General features: G+C 32.3%; 1 protein-coding gene across 1 annotated transcript; it reads right to left on the bottom strand.

Moving 5' to 3' along the window:
* Positions 1-3,739: 3,739 nt before the first annotated feature.
* On the bottom strand, positions 3,740-13,292 carry LOC148554681 (uncharacterized). The gene is made up of 3 exons (XM_088491586.1): positions 13,078-13,292; positions 9,738-10,870; positions 3,740-4,064 (listed from the first exon to the last, which is right to left on the bottom strand). The coding sequence occupies exons 2-3, from the start codon at positions 10,861-10,863 to the stop codon at positions 4,039-4,041; spliced, it is 1,152 nt and encodes a 383-aa protein (XP_088347712.1). The 5' UTR covers positions 10,864-10,870; positions 13,078-13,292; the 3' UTR covers positions 3,740-4,038.
* Between the last annotated feature and the right edge of the window lie 6,012 nt (positions 13,293-19,304).

Here is a 19,304-nt window from a genome sequence, read left to right as displayed (position 1 = left end):
CTGTCCTAAGGAAGAAAATGAAGATATCCTTGGTCCTGAAGTACCATATCTTAGTGCCATTGAGGCACTAATGTATCTTGCTAATAATACACAACCTGATATATTATTTGCTGAGAATTTACTAGCAAGATATAGTTCCTCTCCAACCAGAAGACATTGGAGTGGAATCAAGCAAATCTTTCGATATCTTCATGGAACGATTGATATGGATTATTTTATCTCTATGGATCCAAGTCATAATTAGTTGGCTATGCAGATGCTCGATATTTGTCTGATCCACATAAAAGGAGATCTCAAACAGGATACCTATTCACATATGGTGGTACAACTATATCATGGAGGTCCACGAAACAGACAATTATAGCAACATCCTCTAATCATGTTGAAATACTAGCGATACATGAAACTAGTCGCGAGTGTTTTTGGCTGAGGAGTTTGATCCAATATATTATGTCATCATATGGACTGATTGATCATAAGATAGCTCCAACTGTCCTGTTTGAAGATAATACAGCATGCATTGCTCAACTTAAAGGCGGATACATCAAGGAACAATTGATATCCAACAGATCCGCTCAATTGACAATCTGGCAGATTTATTCACAAAGTCACTCCCAAATTCCTCTTTTGAAAAATTGGTACATCAGATTGGGATGCATCGATTTCAAGATATTAAATGATGTCGACAAGAGGGGGAGACTGTACTCTTTTTTCCTTGGTCAGGTTTTTTTCCCATTGGGTTTTTCTTGACAAGGTTTTTAATGAGGCAGTCCCCATCACTAAAGGATATTGTACTCTTTTTCCTTCACTAAGATTTTTTTCCCACTGGGTTTTTCTTTAGTAAGGTTTTAACGAGGCAATAATCCTAAATAGGCATCCAAGGGGGAGTGTTGTGATAAGGATGGAATGAATGCCCATTTATTAATATGGGCGGCTGAGTTTTTCAAAGATTAACTTCTGAATACAGATTAAGAATTAATGAAGGTTGATATTTGAATTTTTGTATCTATAAATAGAGGAAAAATTCTCACGTAACATACACAGCAATAAAAACATTCTTCACTCTCTCTTTCTTATACTATTCTCCCTCTTTTATATTCTTTACTACAATATCAATATATTAATTATATTATGATAGTAATTGTGCTGAATAGTAATTCTAGAGTTTTCTATTTACACTTTCTTATTTTATATTTATTATATCTTCCTTAATTATTTATTTTACAATAGCTAATATATTTTCGGAAGATGCAGATTACAATTCGAAAGCAGATGAGGTTGAGTTGTTTGATAACTTTATTGACGACATATTTGCTGCCCAAAAAATCAAAAATCAGAAGGACGACGACAAACACAAGATACATATTATTGAAAAGTTAGTCATTGATAAACTTTGTTTTTCCTATTTTTTTCATATTTTTTAAAGTCTTTTATTTTTATTTTTCTTTTGTGAAAGGATTATCGTCATTATATATATATATATATATATATATATATATATATATATATTATCTTTTATTTTAGAAAGAGTAGAGTAGAATTCACCTTATAGTTGTAGGTACGTTTTCAATTTTTTAAATTAAACGTTTTTTTTTTTGAGTTACTACTTTTTTTCTTTTGTTTTCAATTTTTTATTTTTGATTTTTTAGAAAAGAATTTAAATTTTAAAGAATCTTTTATAAAGTAGATAAGATTTTTTTAATAAATACAAAAATATTTATGTAAATATCAACGATCTTATATTAAAGTAAATAAACTAAAATAATTTGTATTTCTCTTTTAATTTAAGAATATTTTTATATTTCAAAATTTATGTTTTCATAAACAAAATCCCATAAATCAATTTAATTTAATTAAATATATATTATTGGATATTTTGTATATAATAAAAATTTATTTAAAGTATAATTTATAGAACAATATATATCATATAAACAAATAGAAAATTAGTATTTGGCATTCGAATCTCATCTTGTATATGTAACAATTCATTGACTATTGACAAACTGTTAAATAAAACTCCGACCTATAACATATTAATTCTTTACTTGTCGAGTTAAGAAATACCGTTAAAAAAAAACAAAAAATGATAAAGGTATATAAATGAGATATGTTATTTTGTCAATACAAATTTAATTAATTTGTATGTATAATGAATGGACGAACACTTTAAAATGTTTTATGACTTTTTAGTTTAATCTTGATCATCCATATAAAATATTTGATAGCTCAAGGGCTAATGCGAGTTATAATTACAAATTTTAGGATCCAATTTGTGTTTATTTAAATTTTGAGGGTCAAATTGAATCCGAAGCAAGAAGACAACCACGAGCACAGGAAGGCGGTGACTGAGTTTGAGACAGTGAGACGCTGAAAACAAGAGTGGCATGAGAGAGGTGAGAGAGCTTGAGGGAGAGAGTGACGAGAACGAGACCCAAGAAAGAGAGACGATGAGCCTTAAGGTTGGTGTGCTAGTTCAGATCAGGAGGGAGAAGGGAAAAACTGGGTTGGAACGAATAAAAATTAATTTTTATATTTTTTAAATCATAAATTTGAGATAAAAAGATTAAAATTTTGTAAATAATAAATTATTAATAAATAAAAATAAAAAAATAAAAAAAATTTAAGTTTTATGAGTTATTTAATTTTTTTAATGTATAGAATAATAAAATTTGAATTAATTTAAGTATAATACTAAAATCATTATGTTATTATTATAGATAACAATCAAAATAAAAAATTTATAAATATTTGTAAATTTGTTGTTTATTTTTTCAATCTTATTTAATTTAAAGCAGATATAAAAATTTAATAATATTTATACATAACTAATCTTTATATAATATTAGTAAGTGTTTATATTGACTTTGTTATACATAATAACACAAAATATTTTTTTAATCTTGTTTTTTAAATTAAATTTATTTATTTTATACATTTTACATATTAAATAACTTAAGGTATTTTATTTTTTTATAATTTATTTTTAATTATTAATATTAAATTTATAATTTTAAAAATAAAAATATAAATTTAATTTCTTAAACTTAATAGAAAAGCGGTTGAACAGGCACGTGAGCCGCTAGTTAAAATAGTAACAGAATAAGGACTAACGTGTTTCCTCACAAATTAGTAGTAACATGAAATAAGTGAGGAAAGTCTATCAGTTGTTAAGCGATTGCTAATTCCTCACTAAATAAGCTTTTGATTAGTGACTCAATTGCGACCAGTTACTTCTAACATTTTCTCTGTGAGCTTTAGATTTGTTATAACTCTGCGACGGATTTCCAACGAGATTAGCGAGTAATTTGTTACAAAATAGGTAGGATATAACTTTTGCTTTGCGACAATATTGTCGTTGCCAAGTCATTCGCTAAATTAAACTTGCGATAACTTAGCGACAAATATATTTCGCCTGCTAATCAGCGACTTGAAATCAGCGAATAAAGTGTGTCAGTTGTTAAACGGTCGCAAATTTCTTGCTACTTAGGTCCTAGGCACTCAATATCCGTATTTCCACTTTAGCGACTAATTAGCAAGGAACACTTCCTGTAACACCCTACCACACAAAGCTTTACGCTTAAGTCGTAAAACAAAGGTGATATGGTATTACGACCTCTAAAATAAAATAAGTACATATAATAGCAGAAGAGTTATAATATGCTAGGAGCCTTGAAGGATAGGGAAAATAAAAATCGCGAGATAAAAGCGCAACGCTCAAGGAACGAGTTAACTTGCATGCTAAGAAAACTGTAACTGTCAAACATAAGATAACAGAAGTAGGAATAGAGTGCCAAAGATACAAAATATCAAGCTCCTAACTCAGCCTGCGAAGTCAAGACTGGCCGGAGAATATTTACACATATATATACCTACATATCCAAAACCCAAAAGTACATATACACAATCCTGCCTCTCCATAAACCTCTAAGAGGATCAAAAAGAATAAGTCATGCGGAGAGAAAACTAAGTACATATATATACATCATAGCATAACAAAATATCCCAGTAACCACTCCGCTTCAAGAGTCCAGACGCCTAACGAGATGCCTCTCGACCTGCATCTGAAAATTAACAACATAGTATGGAATGAGAACCGGAGGTTCTCAGTATGGTAAAGGTGCCACACACATAATATATAAGGTCCTGGGAATGCCAGAGGCAATCCTAGAACGCCGACACTCAGATTGTAGAGCTTAAAGTATTAAACAGAAGCCATAAAAGGTGGTTTCCTAGAAATATTTAATCCTAACTTAACTTAACCTTAAATCTAAGTCCTATACTGCCATTCCTCCATACCTCCAATTCCACCATGCATTTTCACAGACAAATAAACAGATAAAGGCAAACACAAGAAAGTTACAACTACTGCAGGTAACAAATACACATTTAGCATGGCAAATACAGATAGGCACACCCAATTAGAGCACAAGCAAGTAATTCAAGTAATATGCATATGATGCATGCCTGTCCTATGGCTGATGAGGCTCATCTGTCGGTTATCCAGCCAACCCGACAAGTCTGAATTGTCCTTAGACTGTCCCCCGACGTGCATCCCCAAGAGTCTATGCATAGATTTTTCTCAAATAATCAATATTGCTCAATGGGGGTAACATTCCCGGGAATTTATATAGTGCCCGGTCACACTTACGTCGTAGGGTCAACAGAGTATCGAGTTTTCAACCTGGTACACGTGGTGGCAAGCCACGGCACTTAATCCAGGGAATCTCGTATCTCAGATTATTCAAATTCATAAGCCATATAAATAATTCAATTATAATTCATCAACATCCACATCATTCCCAATTGCATCTCATTCATCATCATATATTAAACATATTCAATCCTTATCCTTCATTATATCACCTCCCATTCCATCCATCAATAGTTTCAATTCAAAACATAATTCATTCTTTTCTAAGAATCAAACTTCAAACTTAAAACATACTCACTATCTTAATAACTCAAAATCAAACCATATAACCTTTAAATCTAAATCTCTTTTAAATAATCATCTAAATAAAATCTCTAATTTTTTATAAAATTTCGGCAGCATCTCCTCTAAAACTCGGACTTTGCCACCCTTTTCGGGTCCAAACCTGCTTTCTTTTCAATTCAACATACCCTTCCTCATCATCATAACAATCACCACAATAAATCTACTTCAAATCAACAATTAAACTCATACAATATTCAAATCCAACAACCAAAATTCAACTAAGGATCATAGTTCACAAATCCTAGGCTTTTAACACAAAATACCTCATTATCACAACAACCTCCACAATAGTTATACCTCAAATCAATAATTCACCAAATCATTAGTTAATCAACAATAACATTCAACCATAATTCTCTCCAAATTAACATCACAACATTCACCATCCAAAATTAAAAACTAATTATCCAATAAACTTCAACCAAATATATTCATCGATAAATTACTAAACATTAAACATACACCTGCATTCCAACTTATCCAATGGTCATCTAGCCTAAGTTTTCACAGAACATTATATATTAAATGCAAGAAACCTAAACCATACCTTAGCCGATTTCCACGTAACGACCAAAGCTATTTATTCAAAACCAAAACAGCCCCTCAAAACTCAACTAATCCGCTTCCTCCAAGTTCCAGTATTCACAATTTCAAGCTCCAATTATTTATTTTCAACCTAATACACATTCATAATACATATATACCCAATTTAATACTCAAAGCTCAAATTTAATGAAATTAAAATAGAATTATCGTATCCTCACCTTACCCAAGCTTCACATAAGCAAGAGTGAACGTTTCTCTCAAGCTAATTGGATCCTAAAACATCAGAAATCAAAGAAATTCAATATTCCCACTTAAAATTCGAAAATTGGGGGAAGATGAAGCTGAGAGTGAAATAGCAAGTTACCTATGAAATTGTTCCGGTAAAAATGTAGAGCTCGACGCGGTGAACGCGTGGCCGCAAACGGTGCGGCGATCGGAGCTCGAACGGAGAAGTTACGGCGTACGGAAGTTAACGTGAGGGTTTACGGGAATGTCTCGTTCTTCTTTTCCCTCTGAAGCTTTCAGCTTCGTTCACGTTGAAATGAGGGGGACAAAGGCTTGGGTTCACTTAAAAGGGCTGGTCCGGTTGGACCGATAGCCCGGTTTAGGTCCGGTTCAACTGGTTCGGTCCTTTCGGTCCATTCTTGGACCGTTTTCTTCAAAATTAGTGTCAAAATTCTCGTTTCGATGAGCTCTACCCTATTTTGATATAATATTTGCATTTCTAATCCTCCTTATTAAAAAATAATTTATTAACTAATTATCTACTAATTTAACCGGGGTTTACATTCTACCCACCTAATAAAGAATTTTGCCCTCAAAATTCAAATATAGTTACCTGAAAAGAGATGTGGATAGTCCTTTCGCATATCTGATTCGAGTTCCCAGGTATGTTCCTCGATACCAGCTCGTCTCCAAGCTACTTTTACCAATGATACTTCCCTTCCTCGTAATCGTTTAACACTGGTGTCATCAATCCTCACCGGAATTACTGGGAGTGTTAGATCTTCTCTCACTTGAATTGGTTCTGGTTCTAGAACATGACTTGCATCAGGATTATACTTCCGAAGCTGTGATACATGAAATACATCGTGCAAATTCGAAAGGTATGGCGGTAAGGCAATTCTATAAGCCACTGGTCCAATTCTTTTCAGAATCTCAAACGGTCCAATATAACGGGGATTCAGTTTCTTGGTCTTAATAGCTCTTCCCACTCCAGTGGTTGGTGTAACTTTCAAAAAGACATGTTCTCCTTCTTCGAACTCCAAAGGCTTTCGCCTCTGGTCAGCATAGCTCTTTTGGCGGCTTTGGGCTATAAGCATTCGACTACGAATCTTCTTTATCTGCTCAGTCGTTTCGGCTATCATCTCAGGCCCTAATAAACTCCTTTCTCCAGTTTCATACCAACACAATGGAGATTGACATTTCCTGCCATACAGAGCCTCATATGGAGCCATTCCGATGCTCGCATGATAGCTATTATTATAAGCAAACTCTACTAATGGCATATACCGGTCCCAGCTCGCCGGTTGGTCCAAAACACAAGCTCTTAGCATATCTTCCAAGGTCTGAATAGTTCTTTCTGACTGACCATCTGTCTGAGGGTGATACGCAGTACTCAAGCTTAACTGAGTCCCAAATGCACGCTGAAAAGCTCCCCAGAACCTTGATGTGAAACGAGGATCTCTGTCAGATATGATAGTAGAAGGCACACCATGCAACCTGACAATCTCTTTGATATACATTCGAGCCAATTCCTCCATTGTGCAACTTATTCGGATAGGAAGAAAGTGAGCTGATTTTGTCAGTCGATCCACAACCACCCAAATAGCGTCACAATCAGATCGGGTTCTAGGCAAACCTATCACAAAATCCATTGCGATACTCTCCCATTTCCATTGTGGAATCTCCAAAGGCTGAAGGGTCCCTGATGGTCTCTGATGCTCAATCTTAACCTTCTGACACGTTAAACATTTAGATACATGCAATGCCACATCATTCTTCATACCTGGCCACCAGAACATCGCTTTCAGATCCTGATACATTTTAGTGCTCCCTGGGTGAATTGAAAACCCGCTCTTGTGAGCTTCCTTCAAGATACTTTGTCGTAGGTCTCCAACATCAGGCACAATAATCCGGTTCTTGAACCTCCATAAACCATCCTGACCTTTTGACATTCTCCACTGTTTTCCCTGTTCAACTGCTGGTAATACCTTACGTAACGCTTCACTATCTTGATGAGCCTTCAGAAGTTCTGATTTAAAATCACTTGAAATCTGTAACTGACTCAAACATAAAATTCCAAATTCTTCTCTAACTCCCAAATTCAAACCTTGAAATGCCTTTAGTAACTCTTCCTCCCGTAGCATCATCCAAGCTGCATATAAAGACTTCCGACTCAAAGCGTCCGCCACAACGTTCGCTTTTCCTGGATGATAATTCAATTCAAAATCATAATCTTTCAGAAGCTCCATCCACCTCCTCTGACGCATATTCAACTCTTTCTGCTCAAAAAGATACTTCAAACTCTTATGGTCTGAGAAAACATGAAACTTAACGCCATAGAGGTAGTGCCTCCAAATCTTTAAAGCAAACACAACAGCAGCAAGTTCTAAATCATGTGTCGGGTAGTTCATCTCATGCGGCCTTAACTGCCGTGAGGCGTATGCTACAACATTCTGGTGCTGCATCAAAACACACCCCAACCCTTTCAGAGATGCATCACAATACACTTCAAACGATTCACTTGGTTCAGGTAATACCAATACAGGTGCAGTAGTCAACCTGTGCTTCAATGCCTGGAAACTCTCTTCACATTCCGGAGTCCAGATAAAAGGTGTATCCTTCCTAGTCAACTTAGTTAAAGGTAAGGCGAGCTGTGAAAATCCCTTAATGAATCTGCGATAATACCCTGCCAAACCTAAGAAACTCCTGATCTCTGTCACTGAAGTTGGTCGCTCCCAATTCATCACTGCTTCCACCTTAGCAGGATCCACAGCTACCCCCTGCTTACTCACCACGTGGCCAAGAAACTTCACTTCACTCTTCCAGAACTCACATTTAGATAGCTTAGCATATAACTTCCTGTCTCTCAGAATTTGCAGCACAGTTCGCAAATGATCAGCATGTTCCTCTTCAGTCTTAGAATAAACAAGAATGTCATCAATGAAGACAATAACAAACTTGTCCAGATACGGTCGAAAAATCCTGTTCATATAATCCATAAATACTGCCGGGGCATTAGTTAACCCGAAAGACATCACTGTATACTCATAATGACCATAACGGGTTCTGAAAGCAGTTTTCGGAATATCCTCGTCTCTAACCCTTATCTGATGATATCCGGATCGCAAATCAATCTTAGAAAATACACCGGCACCCTGTAACTGATCCATTAGATCATCGATTCTAGGCAACGGATATTTATTCTTCACAGTAATCTTATTCAATTGCCGATAATCGACACACAGCCGCATACTCCCATCCTTCTTCTTTACCAGTAACACTGGCGCTCCCCACGGAGAAACACTTGGTCGGATAAAATGCTTACCCAACAGATCTTCCAGCTGAGCTTTCAGTTCAGCCATTTCTAAAGGCGACATCCTATAAGGAGTAATTGAAATTGGACCGGATCCAGGTACCAACTCAATTGCAAATTCAACCTCTCGGTTAGGTGGGAATTCATTAATATCATCCGGAAACACATCTGGAAATTCACATACAACCGGAATTTGCTCTAAACTCTGATCATCACCTGATACTCCCGCAGTTAATAACATAATACCCTGACATTCGGTTCCAGAACAGTTTACTATCATAGAGTTCAAATAGTAACTATTCACCACAACCGGTGCTTCTGACCCTTCTGGCATAAACTGTACTGACTTCTCAGAACAATCAAGCAAAACATGATTCTTGGATAACCAATCCAATTCCAAAATGAGATCAAGACCAGTCATAGGCAAACAAATCAAATCATGCACAAATTCACGCTGTTGTACTTGAAAGGGAACTTGTGGACATTCTATCCTAGTCACCATAGCTTCATGAGTAGCATTATATACTTTCAAATCATAACCTAGAACCACCATTCTCAATCTTAATTCATGGGCCTTTTCAAATGCAATAAATGAATGACTTGCTCCTGAATCAAATAAAGCATTTAAGATTTTACCAGCCATTTCACAATTACCTCTAATCAGTGTCTCAGATCCCTCAGCACCAATGGTAGAAGTGGTGTATACTCTCCCCGGCTGCTGCACCCTACCAGTCTCATACTTCTTCTTCTCAGGGCAATTACTGGCTATATGCCCGGGATGTCCACAGGAATAGCACACTCCAAGTCCTAATCTACACGGAACTCCAGGATGATATTTTCCACACTTCTGACAATTCAGATCCTGCTGTGGCTGCTTCCCAAACCTTTTTCCTTGATTAGCAGTAATATTCGGCCTTCTGTAATTACCTTGACCCTGAGTCTGCTGCGAAACAAAACCTCCACGTTTGAAATTCCTACCTCTCGGAGCAAAGTTCCTCCCTGAAGGCCTCTGAAAAGGCATCCTCAAACTCCCTTTCTCTGCTGCCGCCTTCCTCACACAATCCTCAGCCACCCTACTCTTATTCACTAATTCAGAAAACACCCTGATCTCCATTGGGGCAACGAAGCTCAGAATATCGCTCCGAAGACCTCCCTCATATTTAATACACTTCCATTCAGCAAAATCTTCAGGCGCACCTTGACAGATACGAGAAAAGCGACATAACTCCTCAAATTTGCTGGTATACTCAGCAACAGTCATTTGTCCCTGCTTTAACTGCATTAATTCAAGTTCCTTGGCATTTCTAGCTGAATTAGGAAAGTATTTCTTATAGAACTCTGTCCGGAAAACCTCCCAAGGAATCGCAGCACCATCAGGCTGCAGGATACGTCGTGTTCCCTGCCACCAATACTGAGCTTCACCTTGCAACTGATAAGTCCCAAATTCAACCCATTGCTCTTCAGGAACCTGTTGTGCCTGTAACGCCCTTTCCATAGCCTGAATCCAATTATCTGCATCAGTTGGATTTGAGGTTCCCCTAAAAGTCGGAGGGCGAACTTTCAGAAATGTAGCAAGTGTCATAGGACCGTCCTCATCATTATTGTTCCCATGATTACCCTGATTTATCTGATTACCCAGTGCCTCAGCTGTTGCCTGCATAGCTGCAGCCATATTTCCCAAGGCAGCCATAAAGTCTACTGGATCAGTCCCTGTGGGTACAGGAGTAACGGTGCCTGTCCTACCTCTACCTCGCCCGCGACCGCGTCCGCGAGTCGACATCTGGTCCCTATACACACCAAACAAGTGATATTAAGTTGATCAGTCTCAATATCGCAGGTCTAATGCTTTAAGTTCCAAATGCATGCTCACAAACGTTTATGCCATATATATCAATCAGATATCCTAATAGCACATAAACACATATACAGAGAATGCACAGAAGCACAATCAGTCCGTCTTTCAGGCTCTATAGGAACGAACTGCTCTGATACCATTAATGTAACACCCTACCACACAAAGCTTTACGCTTAAGTCGTAAAACAAAGGTGATATGGTATTACGACCTCTAAAATAAAATAAGTACATATAATAGCAGAAGAGTTATAATATGCTAGGAGCCTTGAAGGATAGGGAAAATAAAAATCGCGAGATAAAAGCGCAACGCTCAAGGAACGAGTTAACTTGCATGCTAAGAAAACTGTAACTGTCAAACATAAGATAACAGAAGTAGGAATAGAGTGCCAAAGATACAAAATATCAAGCTCCTAACTCAGCCTGCGAAGTCAAGACTGGCCGGAGAATATTTACACATATATATACCTACATATCCAAAACCCAAAAGTACATATACACAATCCTGCCTCTCCATAAACCTCTAAGAGGATCAAAAAGAATAAGTCATGCGGAGAGAAAACTAAGTACATATATATACATCATAGCATAACAAAATATCCCAGTAACCACTCCGCTTCAAGAGTCCAGACGCCTAACGAGATGCCTCTCGACCTGCATCTGAAAATTAACAACATAGTATGGAATGAGAACCGGAGGTTCTCAGTATGGTAAAGGTGCCACACACATAATATATAAGGTCCTGGGAATGCCAGAGGCAATCCTAGAACGCCGACACTCAGATTGTAGAGCTTAAAGTATTAAACAGAAGCCATAAAAGGTGGTTTCCTAGAAATATTTAATCCTAACTTAACTTAACCTTAAATCTAAGTCCTATACTGCCATTCCTCCATACCTCCAATTCCACCATGCATTTTCACAGACAAATAAACAGATAAAGGCAAACACAAGAAAGTTACAACTACTGCAGGTAACAAATACACATTTAGCATGGCAAATACAGATAGGCACACCCAATTAGAGCACAAGCAAGTAATTCAAGTAATATGCATATGATGCATGCCTGTCCTATGGCTGATGAGGCTCATCTGTCGGTTATCCAGCCAACCCGACAAGTCTGAATTGTCCTTAGACTGTCCCCCGACGTGCATCCCCAAGAGTCTATGCATAGATTTTTCTCAAATAATCAATATTGCTCAATGGGGGTAACATTCCCGGGAATTTATATAGTGACCGGTCACACTTACGTCGTAGGGTCAACAGAGTATCGAGTTTTCAACCTGGTACACGTGGTGGCAAGCCACGGCACTTAATCCAGGGAATCTCGTATCTCAGATTATTCAAATTCATAAGCCATATAAATAATTCAATTATAATTCATCAACATCCACATCATTCCCAATTGCATCTCATTCATCATCATATATTAAACATATTCAATCCTTATCCTTCATTATATCACCTCCCATTCCATCCATCAATAGTTTCAATTCAAAACATAATTCATTCTTTTCTAAGAATCAAACTTCAAACTTAAAACATACTCACTATCTTAATAACTCAAAATCAAACCATATAACCTTTAAATCTAAATCTCTTTTAAATAATCATCTAAATAAAATCTCTAATTTTTTATAAAATTTCGGCAGCATCTCCTCTAAAACTCGGACTTTGCCACCCTTTTCGGGTCCAAACCTGCTTTCTTTTCAATTCAACATACCCTTCCTCATCATCATAACAATCACCACAATAAATCTACTTCAAATCAACAATTAAACTCATACAATATTCAAATCCAACAACCAAAATTCAACTAAGGATCATAGTTCACAAATCCTAGGCTTTTAACACAAAATACCTCATTATCACAACAACCTCCACAATAGTTATACCTCAAATCAATAATTCACCAAATCATTAGTTAATCAACAATAACATTCAACCATAATTCTCTCCAAATTAACATCACAACATTCACCATCCAAAATTAAAAACTAATTATCCAATAAACTTCAACCAAATATATTCATCGATAAATTACTAAACATTAAACATACACCTGCATTCCAACTTATCCAATGGTCATCTAGCCTAAGTTTTCACAGAACATTATATATTAAATGCAAGAAACCTAAACCATACCTTAGCCGATTTCCACGTAACGACCAAAGCTATTTATTCAAAACCAAAACAGCCCCTCAAAACTCAACTAATCCGCTTCCTCCAAGTTCCAGTATTCACAATTTCAAGCTCCAATTATTTATTTTCAACCTAATACACATTCATAATACATATATACCCAATTTAATACTCAAAGCTCAAATTTAATGAAATTAAAATAGAATTATCGTATCCTCACCTTACCCAAGCTTCACATAAGCAAGAGTGAACGTTTCTCTCAAGCTAATTGGATCCTAAAACATCAGAAATCAAAGAAATTCAATATTCCCACTTAAAATTCGAAAATTGGGGGAAGATGAAGCTGAGAGTGAAATAGCAAGTTACCTATGAAATTGTTCCGGTAAAAATGTAGAGCTCGACGCGGTGAACGCGTGGCCGCAAACGGTGCGGCGATCGGAGCTCGAACGGAGAAGTTACGGCGTACGGAAGTTAACGTGAGGGTTTACAGGAATGTCTCGTTCTTCTTTTCCCTCTGAAGCTTTCAGCTTCGTTCACGTTGAAATGAGGGGGACAAAGGCTTGGGTTCACTTAAAAGGGCTGGTCCGGTTGGACCGATAGCCCGGTTTAGGTCCGGTTCAACTGGTTCGGTCCTTTCGGTCCATTCTTGGACCGTTTTCTTCAAAATTAGTGTCAAAATTCTCGTTTCGATGAGCTCTACCCTATTTTGATATAATATTTGCATTTCTAATCCTCCTTATTAAAAAATAATTTATTAACTAATTATCTACTAATTTAACCGGGGTTTACACTTCCCTAGCTGAATAATTTATCCGTTGCGACGAGTTAGCAACAACTGTTTTCTGTCGCTACCCTAATTTTGAATTTTTATTATATTATGCGACAAATTAGCGAGAAACTAGTTGCTCGCTAAAAATAAAAACTTTGGTGACAAATTAGCTAGGAATTTGTCCATCGCAAAATGCATTTCAAGTCTTTATGACGGATTAGCTAGTAACACTGTTCCTCACTAATTAGTCTTTTCGCACAAAGTTTATTTAGCGACGAACTAGTGTGTGAATTGTTTCTCGCTAATTGTATATCAAACACTTGCGACGGAATAGTGACAATAATATCACTCACTACTTTACTTTTATTCGATTGAACCGCTAAGTGACTGATTTGCTAGAACATTGTCACTAGTTAATTAATTGGTGACAAATTAACGAGAAAATTTTTCCCGCTCTTTTTTTAGCTACAAAAGTCAATCTGCGAGAAACAAACTTACACATGAATCTCTCGCTAATCAGTCGTTTTTCTCAAGTTCGGATATTTTGTGACCGCTCATTAATTTTGTCGTTAATGTATCACTAATTTCTCACAAGTTAGTGACGGATTAATGACAAAAAATATTTCATCGCAAATTTGTGAAATTCTTGTAGTGTACTCACACTACTGTTATTTTTGAGAGGATAAAATTCAAACTGAATTGTTCCAAGGCCAAACTCGAATTTGAGAGGGTTGTGAAGAAAAGTACTAACTTAGTTGGATTAAATAGTAAAATAAATAAAAAAAATCAAGACTCAAGTAATAAATAGTTAGTTTTCTGTTACATCAATTTCTAATATCTGTAACTGAGTGTTAGTTAGTACTTTAGACTATAAATAACTTACTTTATATATGTAAATGATAAAGAGTGACATTCTATTTTTTTGAGTAATAGTTTTGTCTAATTTTTTTGCAAATTATCTATTTTTACTTGTACATTATTTTTGTTTTTCATTTCTATTTATCTGTTCTTCGTTCTTTATTTCTTCATTGTGATTCTGGTTCTTGACATTTCTTTGGGTTGTATGAGAAAGTTTTCAGAAGCAGTGCAACCCACATAACAAGAAAGATCTCCTTCAGATGATTTCATGGAACCCTGACGAAGATTGTACCTTGACAGTATCAATTCAATCTCAGTTTATTTGAATTTATCTAATATTTATGAATCGTTGTTCACTGATATAAAAGAACAGAATCGCGTGTTTTCTTTTTTTGAGATTATTAAGTTAAGATTTGATTTTAATTATTTATTGTAAAAGAATTTTAATCATGATAATAAAAAGAGGTTATTTAATTTTTTAATAAAACTGATCATAAGAATATATATCTACTTATGATTATTTATAAAGGTATTTTGGTATATTTATTAACGTAATTTTTTTATAAAATAAATTAATAATAAATAATAATTAAAAAAAGTTAATCTACATGGCAATATTTTTTTGCTTATATTTCCTATTATATGATACATATAAAATTATAAATTAATCACCATATCAAAACAAACACTTTTAAATTTTCATTATAAGATAACAATCTATGGATGTAAATAAACTAAAAAAAAATGTAATAGATCTTAAATCTAAATTGAACGATAACCAATTAACCATAAATGCTGACAAACCAAATTAGTAAACATCTTGCACAAATCAACAATATTTAAGCATGCAAAAAGTACTATTATTTTGATATTTATATCTACTTAATATACTAAAATCGGATTTTCCCCCAACTAATGAAGGTGAGGTGTCGATCCCTCATGATTTCGTTTTTCCTCCAAAATGAATGTACTTTTTTTTATTCTAAATTATTTTATTAAAAAAATCTTTATTATAATTAATATTTAATGTATAATACATAATTATACTAATTTAGAATCATATCTTTATTATAATTATATCAAATCAATATTTAATGCATTATTAAACTACTTATCAATTATATATCAATTGAAAATACTTTTAATTATTTTAATAATAATAATAATAATAATAATAATAATAATAATAATAACTTGAAAAACCCGTATATAAACTATTTCAATTATCCGTGTATTATTATTAATTCAATCAATTATTTCAACTAATTAATTCAATCAATTATTTCTTAATTTATTTTTTTGAATTCAATAAATCAAATAAAATCAATTATATTAATTATTTTTATCAACTAATTGATTTGATTAATTCTTTAAAATATTTTTATTTTATTTATTTAAATACATGAATTATAACTAATTAGTTATTTAATTTTATTAGGATAAATATCAAATTCTATTCCTAATATAAAAATACAAAATTTTATTCCTTCCATTTTTATTTCACCACTATAAAAGATCATATATGCTAGAAGAAAATATCATTTGTTTACCAATTACTCTTTCATTGGGTAGCTTTTACAACCAATCTTTTTCTTCCTGTGAGGCGTCGTCGCAAGAAGGCAACTATTGTGAACACAAACCACCACACACTCTCCAACTTCCGTACTCATCATTCAGAGCAATATATGATATGTTATCCATGAGGCATTTATAAACCATAGTGTTATCATGTATGCATAAATAAAAAAAATTGTATTTAAACTTAAGTCATTTACCTGTTTGTGTGGTATATTGTAGTGTAAAATTACTTTCAATTTGTGTTGTGCAACGATATTATGGTCTAATTTAAGCTTTTACTTTAGAACTGTGTTATGATTTTATTTCATCATTTTCTCTTAGATATCAAGTTGACGTATTTTTATTTATTATTATTGAAACGGATGTGATATGAAATTTATAAAAAAAAATCTCACTAAATTTATTTTATTGTAATCATCTATCTCTTCTATTTCATTTTGTTTTCTTCTTATTCATTTTATTTTTTTAAATATCATATAATTTATTATAATTTATACCAATTAATTAATTATAATTCATTATATCAGTTAGTTTGATTCATTAATTTATAATATGCATAATAAAATAGATCATTTGTTACTTATAACGTTAATTCTTCTAAAATCTAAATCTGAATAATTATATTTTTACTTTTTGTTATGAACAAAATATTATTAATAATTAACCACTCATACTTTTAATCAAAGTGTTTGGATGATTTTTATATTTATTAATATTAACTGTTGATTATTTTTTCGTAAATATATTGTATTATAATTTTATGTTAGTTCATAATTGATTAACGATTAATGTTCATGAAGTTATGTTACTCTAAATTTTATATTTTATAAATATTTTATTTAAATATAATTTTTTAAACATAAAAATATATTATTTTTAATAATATAATATGTTTACTTTTTTTTAATTATTCTAAATGAATATTTTATCGAATACTAATTAAAGTCATCCTTCCATTTGCTTTTACTAATCTATTATCTAACTATTATATAAAATTAAAATCGTATTAATAAATTTAATATTAAAGTTAATTTGGCTTTTTATTTAAAGCATTTTTTGATTTTTTTAGTCTAATCAACTAAAACTATTCAATTATGAATAGTCACTTCTATCTTATTTTAAATTATTGACTAATTAAAATTACTAAAATTTAATAATACAATTCTGTTTTATATTTTTATATTTAGTCCAATCCATCTAAGCTATATAATAATACTTAAATTTTTATATTTTAAAATGTAATACTACATACAGTAATAATAAAATAACATAGTAAATTGTCATGTTTTAATATTAAATATAAAATTATTACGTAAAAAAATCTACTTAATATACTAAAATTGAGTTTTTTTTCAACTAATGAAAGTGAGGTGTCAATTTCTCATGAATTTATTTTTCCTCCAAAATAAAAGTATTATTCTCTCTTCTAAATTTATTTTATAAAAATATTTTTATTATAATTATATTACAATTAACATTTAATGAATAATGTATGATTATACTAATTTAGGAAACTATTTTTATTATAATTATATAAAATTAATATTTAATACATTATCAACTAATAAAAGTGAGGTATCAAATGCATTATTAAACTAATTATCAATCATTAATATTTTTAATTATTCTAATTGTATTAATTGATATAGTTCTAATTCTCATTCATGTGCAACAATTTTATTAATTAGTAGATAGTTAGTGCACACATTAATGATGACTCATTTAATTTGATATCAATTAGATAATAATAATAATAATAATAGAAAAGGTATAGACGGTATATGCATTGTATTTTAAAAAAATAAAATATATTTTAAAAATGATTAAAGTATCAATAATAAATTGTGATTGATATCAATATTAATAATTAATTTTTATAATTATTTTTATCTACTAAAAACTATATATAGTATTTCTTTTATGGTATAAAAAGGTTGCGATTCATAACATTTTTGTGAAATTATATGCATGGACACAAAATCAATTATTTAACAAATTGAATTTTAATTAATATATTTTATTTTTTATTCCTATTTTTATTCATTAATTATTTTACTTTTTATATTTACAGTAAATATTGAATATAAAAAAATATTGATTGTTATATATTTTATTTATTTAGAGTCATAATAAAATTTGATATAATTGTAGCAAGTATCTACAATTAATAATAGCATGATACTATAATTTTAAGTTATATAATATAATAAAAAAGAACGTAGCAATTTATATCTGCTTCCTATATAGTAATAATATTATATATATATATATATTTATATATCTCCTCTTTTAGCTCTTTTCTAAAAATATTGGCATATAATTAATGTAGACAACATATATATTGAGTAAGTATTTCAATTGAATTAATCATAAAGGTTAATAAAATATAACGGTATAATTTTTACCTAATTGTAGCAAGTATCTCTATTAAAAATATTGGCTAATTATTATTGTGTATAATTAATGTATGAGTGTATATATATAGTAATAGTGAATGTTTACAATTATTTATCATTTAGAGAATTCATAATTCAAACATTGTTCTTTTTCTATTTTTTATTTTTCATACCTAATGGCTGCTAGCTACGATTCTATCAATAGTATTACCTATGGTAGATTATGTGATGAAAAAGTTTCGAAAATAAAGGCAAGAATTATAAGGTTATGGAAAGCCTCATTCAATTTTGACAAGAGCAAGACGACTTACATATATAGAAATGGTTCTAATGGATATTAAAGTTAGTTGATTATTTTTCATGATTCTTTCAAGTGATGTTAGGTCCAATTTATAAATATTTTTTTGTTCGTATTTTAAATTTATTTGATAAGTAAACCATTGCAATCAAAGACAGTGCCATTTAATAGCTTTATAAGTGCTAATAGTTTTTATCTTTAATTTGTTTTACAGTGTGATAAAATTCATTCTTCAATCAAGAATTATTTGGCAAAGATGTTTGAGAATGAATTGATTGAGGGCAAGGTCTATGTCTTCTCAAATTTTGTGATTGAGGAATCAAGCGAAATA

The sequence above is a fragment of the Arachis ipaensis genome, chromosome B6, assembly GCF_059453495.1.
Source record: "Arachis ipaensis isolate K30076 ecotype BB chromosome B6, ASM5945349v1, whole genome shotgun sequence".
In the NCBI taxonomy this organism is placed as follows: Eukaryota; Viridiplantae; Streptophyta; class Magnoliopsida; order Fabales; family Fabaceae; genus Arachis; species Arachis ipaensis.
This window is presented reverse-complemented; position numbering and strand designations above follow the sequence as displayed.